Genomic DNA, 16437 nt, shown 5'->3' with positions numbered 1-16437 from the left:
AAGTTATTTGTTAGGCAGAAAACAATATGTTTTTCACAGGGGCTTTCGTTTACTTAAATATATTGCATCTTCGGGGGTGCTACAGGGCTCTAACTTGGGACCGTTATTCTTTCTGGTATTTATAAATGATTTAATTATTATTAATGATTAATCCTTATCAATAAGAAACTCCTATTTGCCGATGGCCTCAAGATATTTTCCAGAATCGTAAACATACATGATTGTTATTCCTTGCAGAGCGACTTGAATTGTATTGGTTTGTGGTGCACTAAAAACAAATTAAATCTTAATGTCTCGAAATGTAAAGTGCTTACTTTTTCACGGAAAAAAAATCCAATTGAATTTAAATAGTTCATCAACAAATCTAAATCGGTGTGAATCCATTTCGGATTTGTGTGTACTCTTTGACCCTAAATTAACCTTTGTGGATCAGGTAGAGTCTGTCTTTGATAGCGCTGGTAGGGCACTGGGCTTTATAGTACGCAACTGTCGGGGTTTTAATAATATAGAAACAATAAAAACATTATTTTTTAGCTTTGTACGTTCTAAACTTGAATACGCTTCTGTTATATGGAGCCCTTACTATGAAATTCATAAGTATTCATAAGTATTCGATGAAAAAAATTCAACGAAAGTTTCTTAAGTATCTATCCTTTCAAGTTGATGGTTTTTACCCTACACAGGGCATTTCATATAATCTGCTTTTAACTCGATTCTCCGTGGAATCACTTGAATTTAGGAGAAACAAAGCCTCAGTTGTGTTGTTGCATAGAATTCGGAGTGTATTGACTGTTCTGAATTGCTAGATAAATTAAATTTTTGTGTACCACGATTAAATTCTAGGAATACTAAAACCTTTTACTGTAGCTAGGCAAATACGAATATACTCTTATATTCACCTCTGTAGTCTGTATGTAATGTGCAATAACGCTAATAGAGTTTTTAAAGAGAATTTTTTCCTTGAGACTTTTCGCCGTTTTGTCATTGGTGCATAACTTTCCTTAGTTGGTAAGTTCCTCGCTGACAAAAATAGACGTCTTTTCTTTTATTAAATGAAGGTGTAATACACTCTTTATACAATAAAGCATTTTTGAATTTGAATAATAATTTCTTCCCGTTAACCAAGCAACCCGTATTTTCTAACAAACCCGGTATACCCTACCGGATTTGTATCAAGAAAATGATGCAGATCCTTAAAATAAATAATAAACAAATAGTTACAACATTAACCAAAATCTCTGCGTAAATATGCGCTCTTTGGCATACGTACTAGCCCTTCGTAGTCATACAGCCCTTATACAAAAAAAATGGATGAGACGGCAACATCGCAAGTGAAATGACAGATGTCGGTTGGTAGAGGACCTGTTTTTATTTAGGGTTATGTTATCGAATTTTGGAAAGAAAATCCGAATATTTTTAAGTTTTATTTTTTATCAACGTTTTTACATATTTAAAATTATGGAAGGTTCTTTGGAACTGAGAAACATTAACGATATTAGAGATAACCGGACTGAACAGGGGATAGACTCGACGAAAACCACACAGGAACAGGTACTAAAATTCAAAATTGTTATTTTAAAGTAATTATGTGCTTTATGCCTGCTTTATAAAAGGTCACAATCATAGTTAAAGTTTTAAAGTGCTACTTATAATATGAGAGTATAAGTACCACCAATTACACAAATTTCCATAAATATAAATATTTATTTTATTTATTTATTTGAACCACAGAGCCAACATACAAGAGTAAAATAAAATACAGCTACAGACAAATACATGATAATAAGAAGCGGCAATTATAAAGAATATAACAAATCAATGATGAGGAAATTAACAAAATTATAGCAAAAATAAAAAAGCAAAAAATATTTATTCTTTTATTCAAGTAGGAAATCCCAATACAATTGAAGCTATCCTAATATAATGTTAACTTAGCTAAAAATTGATAATAAAGTGATCACTTTATTTAAAAATTACAACTTAAAAAAGCTACATATTTACACAAAAATACTTTTATATTTCTAACTCTTATATACCTCCACCTGATTCACCTGGTTCACCTTGTTTCCTCCACCTGGTTCATATTGAGGACCAAAAATAGCATCCACAAGATGCTGTTGAGTTTGAGCAGCATTCTCAAGTCCAAAGGGCATAGTAACAAACTGGAAAAGACTCCTACCAATCACCGCAAATGCTGTTTTTTCCTTAGAGGACTCATCAAGAGGAATCTGCCAGAATGCTTTCCTGAGATCTATTGATGTAATATATTTGGCATTTCGAAGCGAGGTTAAAATTCTATCTATATTGGGCAATGGATAACTATCAGATTTTGTATTATCATTAAGAGGACAACCATCAAAACAAAACCGCATTTCTCCATGTGGTTTTTTGGCCAGAAGCACTGGTGAACACCAAGAACTTTTAGAAGGTTCCATAACACCCAGTTTTAACATTTCATCCAGCTCTGCATTTAAAATCTTGGACATATATAGGGACATAACATATGGTCTTCTAAATAATGTATGGTGTATAACCATATACAGTTTATAACAACCATCATTTGGTGGCCTTCTTAATATTGAAAAGTTTCGTCCGTATATTGAAGGAGTCAAATTAACAGTTATCACTGATCACTATAGCTTGTTGTGGTTAAGTTCGTTAAAGAATCCCAGTGGTAAATTAGCTCGTTGGTCTATCCATATGAGACAACATACCTTTGATTTGGTTCATAGGAAAGGTTCTCAGAATGTTATCCATTGTCTCAATTACATAACTCTCAAGAAATAGAAGATAATCATAACTCTTTAAGTAATGAAATGGTGATTGGAGAGGTTGATATAGACAGAATAGATATTTATTTTGATAACTTGCGTCAAAAGATTATAGCTCAGCCAGAAAATTATCCCCATTGGAAGGTAGAAAAAGACTATGTTTTTAAATTTATTCCAAATCGACTCCCTATGAAGGTAAATCTTCCCGAATGGAAAATGTTTGTACCAAAACCTCAAAGGACTGAGTTAATAAATTCTTGTCATAGTCCCCCTGAATGTGGACACTTTGGTTTTCTAAAAACCGTAAATCGAATCCAGGAATACTATTATATGGCAAAAATGCGCCAGGATGATTTGAAATTCTTTAAAAATTGTTTCGTTTGTGGTGCTCAAAAGACTAGTAATACTGCTACTATGGGTTTGTTTTTGAAGGTGGTAGACAATGGTACAGTGAAAACATCTTGTCGGACTTGCATTGTCTTATTTATTTAATGTAACACGACGTTTCGGTTGGTAAGTATCTCCAACCGTTATCAAGTGTAAAACGGTTGGAGATACTTACCAACCGAAACGTCGTGTTACATTAAATAAATAAGACAATGCAAGTCCGACAAGATGTTTTTACTATGGGTTTGATGGGTAAGGAGAAAAATGTTTCATATCCATTTCAGGTTATTGCTGTAGGTCTTATGGGACCTTTTCCCAGATCTAAGAAAGGGAATAAGTGGATTTTTGTGGTTTCCTGTTGGTTTTCAAAATATACTATGATTTTTCCTTTGCGAAGTTCAAAATCACAATATATTGAACATATATTGAAAGATAGAGTATTTTCAGTGCATGGTCCTCCATCTTTACTAATTAGCGATAATGCAGTCAGTTTACATCTAAAACTTTTGCAAATCTTAGTAGAATGTATAATTTCAATATCAGATTTAATCCTTTTTATTCACCACAATGTAACTTTGTTGAAAAAACTAATCGTACAACTGGAACTGCTATATGTAGTTATATAGATTCACATGATAATTGGGACAAACATATACCAAGAATTCAACAAGCAATAAATACGTTTTTTGAAGGTGGTAGACAATGGTACCGTGAAAACATCTTGTTGAACTTGCATTGTTTTATTTATTTAATGTAACACGAAAACGTAACACGAATGTAACACGAAAACGACTTACCAACCGAAACGTCGTGTTACATTAAATAAATAAGACAATGCAAGTTCGACAAGATGTTTTCAAGCAATAAATACTTCGAAGCATGAAGTAACTGGCTTTACCCCTTCATTTTTAGTTTATGGGAGGCATATTCCTTTATCAGGAAATTATTATAAGAACATTAATTTGGATATTCAGATTGATCAGGAAATTTGCCCAGGAGATAGGAACACTTATGCTGAAAACCTGAAAGGTTTGAAAGAGATATTTACAGAAGTAAAAAATAAACTTCATACTGCCTATGAGAGAAACTCTAAAGCTTACAACCTGCGTAAGAGAGATGTCTCATTTAATGTAGGTGATCATGTTTGGCGTAGGAATAAAGTTTTATCTAGCACTGTTGATAAGTTTACCTCTAAACTAGTTCCCATGTATGTACAAATCTGGTTTATATTTTGTCTAATGAAGATGGTTCTAATGCCGGTAAATGGCATATTAAAGACTTAAAGCCTTTTAATAATGAGTAGTTGTATTCGGAAATTATATATAGAATATTGTTATCTTCATTTATTCATTTCATTTATTCATAATACGGGAAAACCCCATTAACTGTAAATTTTACAAAGCAATAATATTTACATAAACAACTTTCATAATCTAAACCTACTTAAAAAATTAATACTAAAGTAAAAAACACCTATACTACATATACTAGAAACAACCTTAAAAATTTATATGCAAGAATGTAAATACAAAACTTTATGCACAATTATGAAGTAAGTGACCTCTTTAGATGCATTAAGGAACTTATGTTAAACACATCAATATTCGAATTGTTTAACAAATTCATATACCTATCCATAGGATTGTTAATTCCATAGGATGTTCTGTGGATTGGAATGTTAAAGGTTACATTATGGCGCAACCCGTGATGAGGAACATTAAATCGTATGCGACCCAACAGATCAGGGCAATCAATAAGCCTATTAACGATCTTATATATAAAACTAGCACCAGAAATATTACGGCGTTGCGACAGTGTCGGAATAGATAATTGATTTTCAATATAAGAATAGTCATGGTTCTCAATGACAGTTAAAGTTCTATGAGCACAATATCTCAGGAATTTATGTTGAACTCTTTCTAAAGCATCGATATGAATCTGGTGGTATGGAGACCAAACTACAGAGCAGTACTCCAATATAGTTCTTACTAGGGAGCAATAAACCCTTCTTGTTGAAGAGACTGAGAAATATGAACGGTTTCTCATAACAAACCCTAGCAATTTTGATGCTTTTATAGAAATTGAATTAATATGATCAATAAATGTGAGTTTCTCATCAAAAATAACTCCTAAATCCTTAATAGATGCAACATAATTCAGTGGCTCATTATTAATGAAGTAGTTAGATTGAAACCGGTTGATCCTGCGAGTGAAACTAATAACACAACATTTCCTAGCATTTAAATGAAGATTGTTTTGTTCACACCAATTATTTAGGCGATCCATATCTGCTTGTAGTAATTCTTGATCCACAATACTACCAACCACCCTCCAAAATTTTAAGTCGTCTGCAAACATCAAACACTGACTATACAGGAAACAGTTAACTATATCATTAATAAATAAATTAAATAATAAGGGTGATGTATGCCCTCCCTGAGGGAGACCTGATGTTACGCTGATAGGATCAGAAAGATGTCCACCTACCCTGACCCTTTGAATACGGCCAGTTAAAGAATTCTTAATCCAACTCACAAAATCAACATGAAACCCTACGGAGATCAGTTTTGACAGAAGAATTTGATGATCAACACGATCAAACGCCTTACTAAAATCGGTGTATATAGAATCAATTTGTTTATGATCCTCTAATTTACTCATAAGATCAGATTGGTAACAGATCAAGTTAGTGGCAGTAGACTTATTCTTGCAAAACCCATGCTGTGAATCTGATATTAAGCCTTTGCATAACCAAGAAAGTTGATTAGCTATGAGGCTATCAAAAAGTTTAGGTATTGAAGATTGAATGCAAATACTTCTATAATTATCTATGACATCCCGACGGCCAGCTTTAAACAACGGCACAATAAAACTTTCCCTCCAGGCAATTGGAAATGTGGATGTTTGTAAGGAAGCATTAAATAACAAAGATAAAGGAATGGCAAGAGTACATACACACTTCCTCAAGAGAAAATTCGGAATCCCATCTGGGCCTGCAGTAATCTTGTTAGGGAGTGAGCTAATACCTTCAAATATATCATATGTTAAGATCTTAGTAATGTTTAAATTTAAACCATTAGCGGGAGCATTTTGCAGCTGATTATTATCAATACCAGGAGAATAAACAGTTTGGAAAAATTCTTTAAACATGTTTGCAATATTCAAACCACTGGACGCTTGCTTGTCACCATAAAAGAGCGTATTGGGAAGGGTATAATTGGACCTCTTATCATTGATATACTTCCAAAATGATTTAGGGTCATTCTGTAAGCCAGAATCTATCCCTTCAATATATTGTCGGAAGCACAAATCAGACATACGTTTGCATTCAGACCTAAGGCGAGAAAATTTTATATACTTTTCGTCTGTATTATCTCTCATATATAATGAATGAGCACTCCTTTTGTTCCTAGTTAACTTTCTAAGTTCAGGGGAGAACCACTTAGGAAATGAGGAAGTTCTATATTTCTTTAAAGGAATAAAATATGCAATCCCCATAGAGAGATATTCATAAAAAACGCTGATTGATAAGTTAAGATCACTATGAGGTAAACACTCGTTCCAATTAATTGAGGAGAGAAAGATATTAAGCTCATTGTAGTTACCGCTTCGGAAATCATAAAAAAATTCTTCATAAGCTAGATTTGAAGAAATTGAGTTATTTGCTGTTGAAATATCCAAATGACACTCATATCCAATATGATGAAAATTAGCTTCGAAAAGAGGGTCAGAAGCTTTAAGAACATTTAAATCCTTAACATTAGAAAAAACCAAATCTAAAAATACATTTCTATGATTAGGAATCAAGTTACATTGATAAAATTTTAAATAACCAAATCTTTGTGCAACATCTAAAGCTGGGTCACCTCTTGGGCATTGAACCAGGAGACCATGCTCATCATTGCCCCATGCAGCCCTTGGTAGGTTGTAATCTCCAAACAGATATACATTTAGGTTGGCATATTGAGTAGTAACACACTCCATGGTTTGACAATGGCAGATATAAGTATCCCGAGGTGATTGTGGAGGTATATAAACACCACCAATAATGAACTTAGTCCCATTACACTGGCATAGAATCAGAATTTGCTCAATACGGTTCTCTTGAATAGAAATGCACTGTGATTGTATACTATCACTGACAAATATCAGAATACCACCTCCACTCAACTTACTGCTAGTTCGACAGCTTCTGTCACATCTGAAGACCCTGAAACCCTTGCACGTCAGTTCAGCATCTACAATACTGTCATTCAAATTGCTCTCCACCAATATAATTATATCATAAGAACAGGACATAATACTACTGAGTAATGGTTGAATCTTCGTATGAAGACCTCCAACATTTTGGTAAAACACAGTTAATGGGGTTGAAGCAAGTTTTTTTGTTTGGACTCTACAACCACTGGAACACCTCTACGATACTGAATAATCAGGTTTTCCTCACCAGCAGATTTTCTATCTAATAAAGACTTCTTAGATTCCTTATATGCATCCTGTTCCATCTTAGTCTGGTCATTAGACAGTTTGTATGGCATCCCACGAAGCTTACCCTTACATTTAAGGGCCGTCTTAACAGTAGTAGCAGTGCATATCAGTTTAACCGGTCTAGTGCGATTAGAAACTTTACCTACCCTAAGTACACGACTTATGGTTGCAACTTCTTGCTGCAGACCTAGCTTCTGGAATACCTCTTGAACCAGATTTTTGTCGTGTAATATACGATCGTTCAAATTAGTCGATGTAGATTCTGGAACATTGTAAATCATAAGATTATTTGCTCTTTCCAAACGCTGTTGGACCTCATAACAAACTGAATTGGGAATGTCTTAGGATTTACTATTCTCCAAAGTAACAATCTTATTTTTAAGATAGTTTATTTCTTCTTCCATCTGAGCAAATTTACGGACAAATATAGGAACACTTTTAAAAGCATCACGGCATGTGTCACAAAAATACATAAGCAGTCTTTTCTGCAACACAACAGCTCGAATTTCAGAAGAAGACAAACCAGAGCATTTTTCTACTAGGTGGATTCTAGTTCTACAGCTGTCGCATGCAATAAATAGTTTTTCATCATCACCCAAAGCCAAAGAGCAGGCTCCACACTTTTTATTTCCAGACATCTCTAAGTTCCTTTCCCAGCAGTTGGAGATTCGATATTACTTCCAATTTGACTGGACTATAGTCTGCTGCCTCCCGATTTCGCGTCCGATCGCCGAGGTCCGAGCCACAAATTCCAATGTATTGTTACTTTTTATCTATTGTTGTGTATACAATAGAGGCTATTGTTCAAAGTAAATCACTGTTTATTCAATAATTAAAGGTTCTACAAGGTGTCCTGATGAACTACTAGGTTGCTAACATCACTCATATATACTATAACAAAAATAGATTATATTGGTTAATTTAAACTTAGCAAAAAGTGGCATTAAATGTGGACACAAAAAGATGCTGTTAATACTTTCACATTCTCTCATAAAGTCTATGAGAGACTTTATGAGAGTCTCTCATTTACAGTCTCTCATCAGACACTTAGATTCCTGCTTCTAGTATTGACATCATTCCGCAATTCCTACCATTTGTTTTTTTTTGATGTTATAATCTGGTCATTTGGGCCATATTTTATTTTTTGGGTATAACCTGTTAGTGGTTATGTACAGTATGTCATAAACTTGACATTTTAATTTTTATAGCCGAGGGCTATGTTTTGATGGTTGTCATGCTCCATAAATGAGTATACACTTTATGTCAGTTTTGACCATTTTTTCTTGGCCGTATTTTGTGGGTTGTTATAACCTAGTGGTGGTTATAAACCCATTGTCAATTTTGACTGTTTGAGGTTATATTTTTGGCCTAATTTTTTTGTCAGAGTCAGTGAACCTGACAGAGGATGAATATTACTGTTCAGTCTGTTTATTATTGGATTTTGTCCAATTTTTTTTTATCACAGAATGCTGTGATGAAAAACCAATAGTAGATTTGTTTTTTTGTTGGTGTGGTCTCGACCATGGTCGGATTATTAGAGGACTATACGAAGGTATCCTTCCTCACCTCAAATTAATTTGGATATTTATGTGGGTGAGTCAATTGAAAAACAAATCCTATCAAAACTTTAGATTATGGCTGTGTATGCTGTAAGATATATTCTAGTGCCGTTCAGAAATGGATTTGGGGGCACACGGAATTTTGTAGTGGGTAACTAATGTGGCAATCGATATTGCTGTTACAAATTTTGCCCATGTGTTTATTATCTGGTGCTTGAGTTATCTCAGCCAGTTTTCTTTCTAGTTGCTAGAATCCGCCATCTAAAAAGGGTAGATTTTTGTTTATTACTCACAACACCATCTCTTGGAGAGAAGTTGTTCCTTTGATTGCAACTTCCATGAGTGTTCCCCTAGGTTGCAGTTCTATGGTAACTGATTTCTATGGTAGAATTAAATATCGTGAGTGTACATAATTTTAGCTTAAGTTTTGATTTAAGTTTTATAGTACTTCTGTATTCTCAAGATCTCTATTGTCTTACCAACTTGTGTCCTTCCTCGATATTAGGAGTTTCCTAATTTATGTCCATAGCGATTTTGTCTTCCTTAAGAAACGGGTGATACACGTAGTTATCCTGAATTGAGTTAATATAAGAAGATGCCACTTTTAGAAATAATTTGTGTATTTAAATTGTGGAACAGATAATTAACAGATTGTTTGTTATTTAGTAAGGGGTAATAATTATCCGTGAATTTTTCTTTGGTATTATGTATAGTTTAAACTTTTTTGTTAAAACACTTTTGATGTTAAAAAGAAAATTTCATAGCTAATTTTTTTTCTTCAAGCAAGGGGGTAAATGTAGCGTTTTATTTTTCTACTTTTATTTTCACTAACGCTCCATTGATATTTCATTAATTTCAACAATTATATTAATAATTTCAGTCAACTTCTTTTATTCATATTACTTTAAATTCACACTGTCAATGACACATTACTACTGTAACGCATCACTCTCCTGGTTTAATTGATCATGCTTTCTGTTGACGGTCCGTCACTCTTCTGGTTGGTCTTAATTAAGGTTTTCTCTGATTGGCTGATATTGACAATTCAGGCGAGAGGTGGGGTCGTTACTAATTTAGTCGGTACTGCATCCATTTTTCGAGGACATGTTCCCGTGTTGCAGGTAGAAGCACACGTTAAAGGCCAGTTTTTTATTTCCGAAGTTTTTGAAGCAGGAAGTGGCCAATATGGTTTGTAATTTATAGTCCTTAATCTTGTACTTTTAGGGAACCGTTTATTTCATAATTCTGTTGCAGGATGCCCAAGATTTTAATGGATAGATAATGAAACTTAGCAAGGGTTTTACTTTTCCGTTTTCCTCTTTATTCTTCTTCAATTGTTGATGGCTGCAGGCTTTTGATTTCCCCGGGAAATTGCGGAAAGCGGTGGAGCTGGAGTCAGAGCTAGAGCTAGTATTAGAGATCCCCAGTCCAGATAGCTGAGCTAAAAATGGCATACATTTACAGCCTCGATTTTGAAGGCCAGCCGTTCATTTCTTGGAGGAATATACAGGCCAGTTTATTCCATTTATTTAAATAATTATTACTAACCATAGATTTCTCACTTATTTAAACTTTTATTAATATACCTTTAATTTTAATTTATTGCTACAAATATTTAATCAATATCATGATTTAATACGTCAATTTTTTATCTATAATTTTAGTTATTTTTTGAGTATTTTTCAGTACCTTTTTTGGTAGTTAATATATGTGTAATGTAGGTATAACTCGGTTAAGGCTGATATGCCTTAGGTAAAAAGGTTCATAAACTTTCCCCTGCGTAATACAAATATGTACTAAAAATTTTAATAATTACAATTTATTTTTCAAGTGCTGAAATCTACCTAGTAGTGAAATCATAATTTAAATGTTACTTTTGTCAAATTTATTTTAATCATATCAACATTATTCATATTTTAATTCATAATAAATTATTAACATTTGACAGATTAGAACATGAGGTGTACATATCTTTGATGTAAATATAATTTAGTTGTATTGTTAACATTTTTTTTTTGCCTCTTTAAATCTACTTTATCCAAGGTCATTTAATTCTTAATCGAAACCTATATACCAAGTCTTTTTCTTAGTTTTCTTTCATTTATAAAAAAAAAAACTAAGTGGCGCCCTCTTATTTAATAGTTATAATCAAGTTTATATTCTTTAATAGCCAGTCATAAGTGAACCTTCGAACAATCTCAAGCCTCCAATAATTCTGAGCTACCGTCTGCAAACTCTTGGCAAAATAGTAACACTGTAAAGTTAACGCCACAACTTTACAGAGTTAGAAACAAATACATACACTCCTACACCCATAGTTACATAGACAATCTTTATCCTAAAGTAATTAGGAACTAAGTAAGGGAAAAGACAAGTTAAGTGCTCTTGCAATGTTGACAGTAGTCAGATTTGTTCCTGCCTATAGATTGTGAAGAAATTATCTGTGCTTTTGCAGCTGAAAAATCAAGGCAAAATCTGTGAATGTGAAAATTGGAAAAAGGGGTTCTTGACTTGGCTGTAATACTTTGAATAAAATAAATGAGATTACAAGCATCGTTTTTTGTATTAATATTTGTAATCATCTTAAAATAATCAATAATACTATTGATTATGCACTCACAAAAAAAATATATAAAAATAGTTTGATCACATTTTTTGTTGAAATTCAAAAATAAGCTGCTAAAAAACTTGCCATCTTTGAGGTGCAAATTGCCTAGGAGCGGCAAATCCACCACTGATATTGATGGTCCTAGCATTTGTTATATTATCAGCTACTATATTAAATTCATTAAGACCTTTGCAAAACAGTGACATCATGTTAAAAATTTTACATTATATTAGACCTTTTTTAAGTTTATCAATAAAATATAATGATTGTTTTACCGTAAACCATTTTAAACTTTCAGCATTATCCTTATAAGTATACTCAAATACAAATGTTTATTGGTAAGGAATGAAAAGCATTTTTACAAGTCAAAAGTAAAGGTCATATCAAAAGAAAGCTTAAAATTATAATTAAAATTGGAAACTACACTGATACTATTACTATTTAATTTTTTTTAAACAAGCATTTAAAACATAATAACCAAGACAGATAAAAGATTTTATAGGATGGTATTCTTATTACTATTTTATTACAAGTTTTCCAAAGTTATAAAAGGCTTGGTTTTTTAAGGAGAGTTTAATTCTTTGTTTGAAACTGCTATACGGACATTTCAAGCATGTGGATGGGACAAATCACAAAATAGGATATGCGAAAAAAAATGTTGCCAATTAGTTAGGTAATATTTCTTCACCAAAATTAGCAAATATATTCTTTATTAATTAGACAATATTTTAAAAAATATAAATGCAAGCAACATGTTTTTATAGTAGAGATAATAGCAATAAACGACGGTTGTGGACGGGACCGGAAAATTCCGTATCATTTATGTTACATAAAAAAACAACCAAAATTTCTGAAATGGTTGTTTTAAGAAAAAAGATATCGTTTTTAATTTTCAACAAAATACTAGTAAATCACATTAAATGATTAAGAAAGAATTTTTCTTTAAAAATTTGTAACTAATAAATGATATTTATTGGTTGTGGACGGGACGGTTGTGGACCAGACAAAAAACCTTAATAACTTTAGAATATTTTTTTATAATTTATTTTAGTATAAATAACAATATACTATGTAATACAACTAAATTAACTAAAGGGAATGATAACGACGAATTAGTTCAACAATAAATAATTAATGATTATAATGTTTTGTTACAGATATTTTTCTTATATTGTTTTGATGGGTTTGACCAATTTCCAATATTTTTTTGGACACAGGCCAAAAAAAGTGGCATGATTGGAGCCCTGCAATGGGCAGGACACTTTCCTATCGAGAGGTTAACATGTTTTTGTTATCCTGAATCTTTTGGCTTGAAACGTAGATAAGATTAATATTGGTTTTACCATTAAGTGCATTAAAAAAGTCTTTGGAATTATTAATAAGTAGTTTTCTACTTTTCTCCATTTCCCAGGCTACTCTTTTAAGCTTCCCTCCTACACCGTCTACAGCCAATAACACCTCTACAAACTACTGTCTTTGAGTGGGTGTTGGAATATTTTCGGGTGAAATTTACAGCGTTGCCATTCTGTGTGGAAATTTGGCAATTTAAAGAATCCAAAATAAATATATTACTTATTATTAGTGATTCGTATAAATATAGTACAAAATAGTTTTAGTTATTAAACGAATTTCACTCTTCCTTTTGCATTTTAATAAAGAATGATGTTCAGTTTTTGCTAATTACAATAATTTTTTTATATCACTTTATTTTCTTCTGTTAAAGTTGAGTAGTCATTGACAACATGGAATACTAAGGATGTTTATCAAAAAAATATCCCCTCTGCCCCTTGTGTAGATGTTGCGCTTAATCCCAAACAGCCAATGTTTATTGTAGTGAATTTAATGTTCTAAGGTTGCCACCTTATCAGAGAGTGCACTGTAATATCCTTGTCCAGGATCAAGCTGTATGCAATACATACATAGTCATTATTTATGTTACTACATCATTATCCATAATTCTCCATTTAAAATGGGAATTTAAATGGAAACAGAACTATTTTTTTCAAAGCATTCAAATATTTTGGAATGAATACTGTAAATATACATTAGTTTGCATATGTTCTGAATATTTGAAGCACTAGAACCTAGACTGATAGTTAAATACTTAAATAATTGGACGTAAATAACTAAATCAATTTTAAAAGATAAAATTTACAACTTAACAACTAATACTCAAATCACCTACATTTATTCTCTACACTGTAGCGTTTTTACTGTTTGCCTAGGTATAAATTAAAATGCTTGATCAGTGGCGGCTCGTGGTTAGGTGAGAGATGCGTTCTGCACATTCATCGATAAAATATAAAAGATTGCAAAAAAGGGGAGAAACGCGGAGAAATCAAAGATGTTTTTTTAAACTAGACAAAATTAAACTTTTCCTTATAGCTTTCATTAAATGGTGTTTATATAGGTATTCTTATTTAAAAAAACTAGTATTAAGTCCAGATATGTGTCTAAAAACAGCCCCTTTTTGACATTTTACCTTCCAAAAATATATCAAATAAACATAAAAAGAACATGCAACTTGCGAACTTTTGCCAACCAAAATTTTGCCTTGTATATATATATATTTAAATTTATATTTATAATTACATCGTAACCTATAATAGTTATTTTTTGAAGATTAAGTTTATTCTTCGATTTTTTTTGGCTGCAAATTTGTCTATAACCATCTCGTTGAAGTTTACAGTTTGCGTGACGATTTGCTTTTCCATTGAAAGCATCGATAGTGCTACCAGACGTTCTTCCACCATAGAATTACGTAAAAATGTTTTGATGCGCTTTAAAGTGGAGAAAGAACGTTCGGCTTCAGCTGTCGACATCGGAATAGTTATGAGTATTTCCAAGAGCTTTTTAGTTTCTGGAAATGAATCGGTCAAATTATTTTCTATGAGTAATTTTAAAAAAGGTATTGCTCCTTGTATCTCCCTGCAGTCTGGTCTGGAGTAAATCACTGAAAGCTCTGTTTTTAAACGCTCCTTATCAAAATTGGGGTATGAATCGCAAGTTACTTTTAATTTTTCATCAGGAAAATAATTAATATAGCTAGCGAACTGGTCAGAATACAGCAATGAAGCAGCTAATAAATGATTTTTAAAATGAAATCTATCCTTAGCGCAATTAATAATTATGTCACAAACTTCCAACGCAGCAATACGGTGATCGAATTGACTGTCATATTTTCTTTTTCTTTTAGGAGGTCCTACTTCACATTCAAGCAAGGATGCAATATCTTTGGCTTCATTAATAATTTCGTCAATTGAACTTCTTACTGTCGTAATGCTCTGCTCAAAAACTTGTATTTTGTGGTTGATTTCTACAGGATCAATTTTTCGTTTTTGTAATTCGTTGTACAGGATATCGGTGTGTGGCATAATACAGTGAAAAAATGTTAGCCAGAAAATAAACTTTGAATCCTGTAACATTCTTCTTATTGAGGAAGCTGCGGTACATGCCATTGAGTTAATAAATGAATTTTCTATTTCTTCCATGCATTCAAGCATAGATTCCCGATGTTCAAATACGATGTTAACTGTTCTAATATTAAAATTCCAACGTGTTGGTGCTCCGTGGGGAATTCTTTTCCCAACAATTCTATTAAGCACAGCTACGCGCTGCGGAGAATTTTTAAAAAATAAGGGAATTTCCTGAAGATTGCCAAAAAAAACTCGAACTTGGGAGCTCTCAGATGCTGCCTTAGACATTATTAAATTCAACTGGTGCGCATAGCAGTGTACAAAATGAGCAAATTTGTACTGATCTTTAATTCGCGCCTGAACACCAGTATTTCTGCCACTCATTACTGCTGCTCCATCGTAGCTTTGAGCTATCAACTTATCCTTAGAATTTTCTAAAATCGGGTCTAAGACACTGCGAATATCAGCAGTCAAACTTTCTGCATTTAAATTTTGTGGCTCCAAATAAGTCCAGAACCGTTCAACCGGATCCCCATTTTGGATATATCTAAAAATTACAACCATTTGAGATTTGGCTGACACATCCGTTGTTTCATCTGCTATAACGGAAATATATGGAGCTGTGCGAATCTCGTCTAAAATTTTTTCGTGGCAAACTTCCAATATACAATCCAAAATGTCATTTTGAATATCTTTTGATATACCTTTAAATACACTCGAGTCTTTTAAATGTTCCGCCACTGTTTTATCAAGTTCAGCTGTAAAATTTATCAGACCACGAAAAATACCTGGGTTTTCCGATGTCAAAGTTTCATCGTGGCCCCTAAGCGCAAGCTCGAATAATCCACAAAATTTTATGCAGTCAATAATTTTAGATAACACATACCTGTTTTTTGTTACGTTCTCGTTATATAATCGAATATTTGTCCAATAGGCACTGTCCAACTTTTCACGAATATTAACACTACCCAACAAACCTAGATTCATTACATTGTTTAAATGATTTCTTGATGATTCGTGGCGTTTAATTTTTTCACTTAGATGCACCAGGTCAGTTACACCAACTACAGTCCAAGATTTGTCCCCACCAAATAAAAGACACGGAAAACAAAAAAGAGCATTTTTTTTATTACATCCGCATATCCAGTTATTTCTAGCATAAATATCTGGAGTAAAAATTCTTTTATATGATTTTCCACGGCTTGAAC

At 32.7% G+C, this 16437-nt stretch overlaps 2 protein-coding genes across 2 annotated transcripts in view; both read left to right on the top strand.

The window, feature by feature from the left end:
• The window catches only part of LOC126736891 (unc-112-related protein-like), a 455221-nt gene that overhangs the window by 211138 nt on the left and 227646 nt on the right, over window positions 1-16437 (top strand). The window lies entirely within an intron of this gene.
• LOC126736894 (protein farnesyltransferase subunit beta) overlaps window positions 1362-16437 on the top strand; it is a 56076-nt gene continuing 41000 nt past the window's right edge. Inside the window, exon 1 of the mRNA XM_050441516.1 lies at window positions 1362-1551. Within this exon, the coding sequence (XP_050297473.1) occupies window positions 1381-1551 (171 nt within the window). The 5' untranslated portion in view covers window positions 1362-1380. The remainder of the gene's footprint in view (window positions 1552-16437) is intronic.

This window comes from Anthonomus grandis, chromosome 5 (assembly GCF_022605725.1).
Source record: "Anthonomus grandis grandis chromosome 5, icAntGran1.3, whole genome shotgun sequence".
In the NCBI taxonomy this organism is placed as follows: Eukaryota; Metazoa; Arthropoda; class Insecta; order Coleoptera; family Curculionidae; genus Anthonomus; species Anthonomus grandis.
The sequence above is the reverse complement of the archived record's forward strand: the minus strand, read 5'-3'. Positions and strand labels throughout refer to the sequence as shown.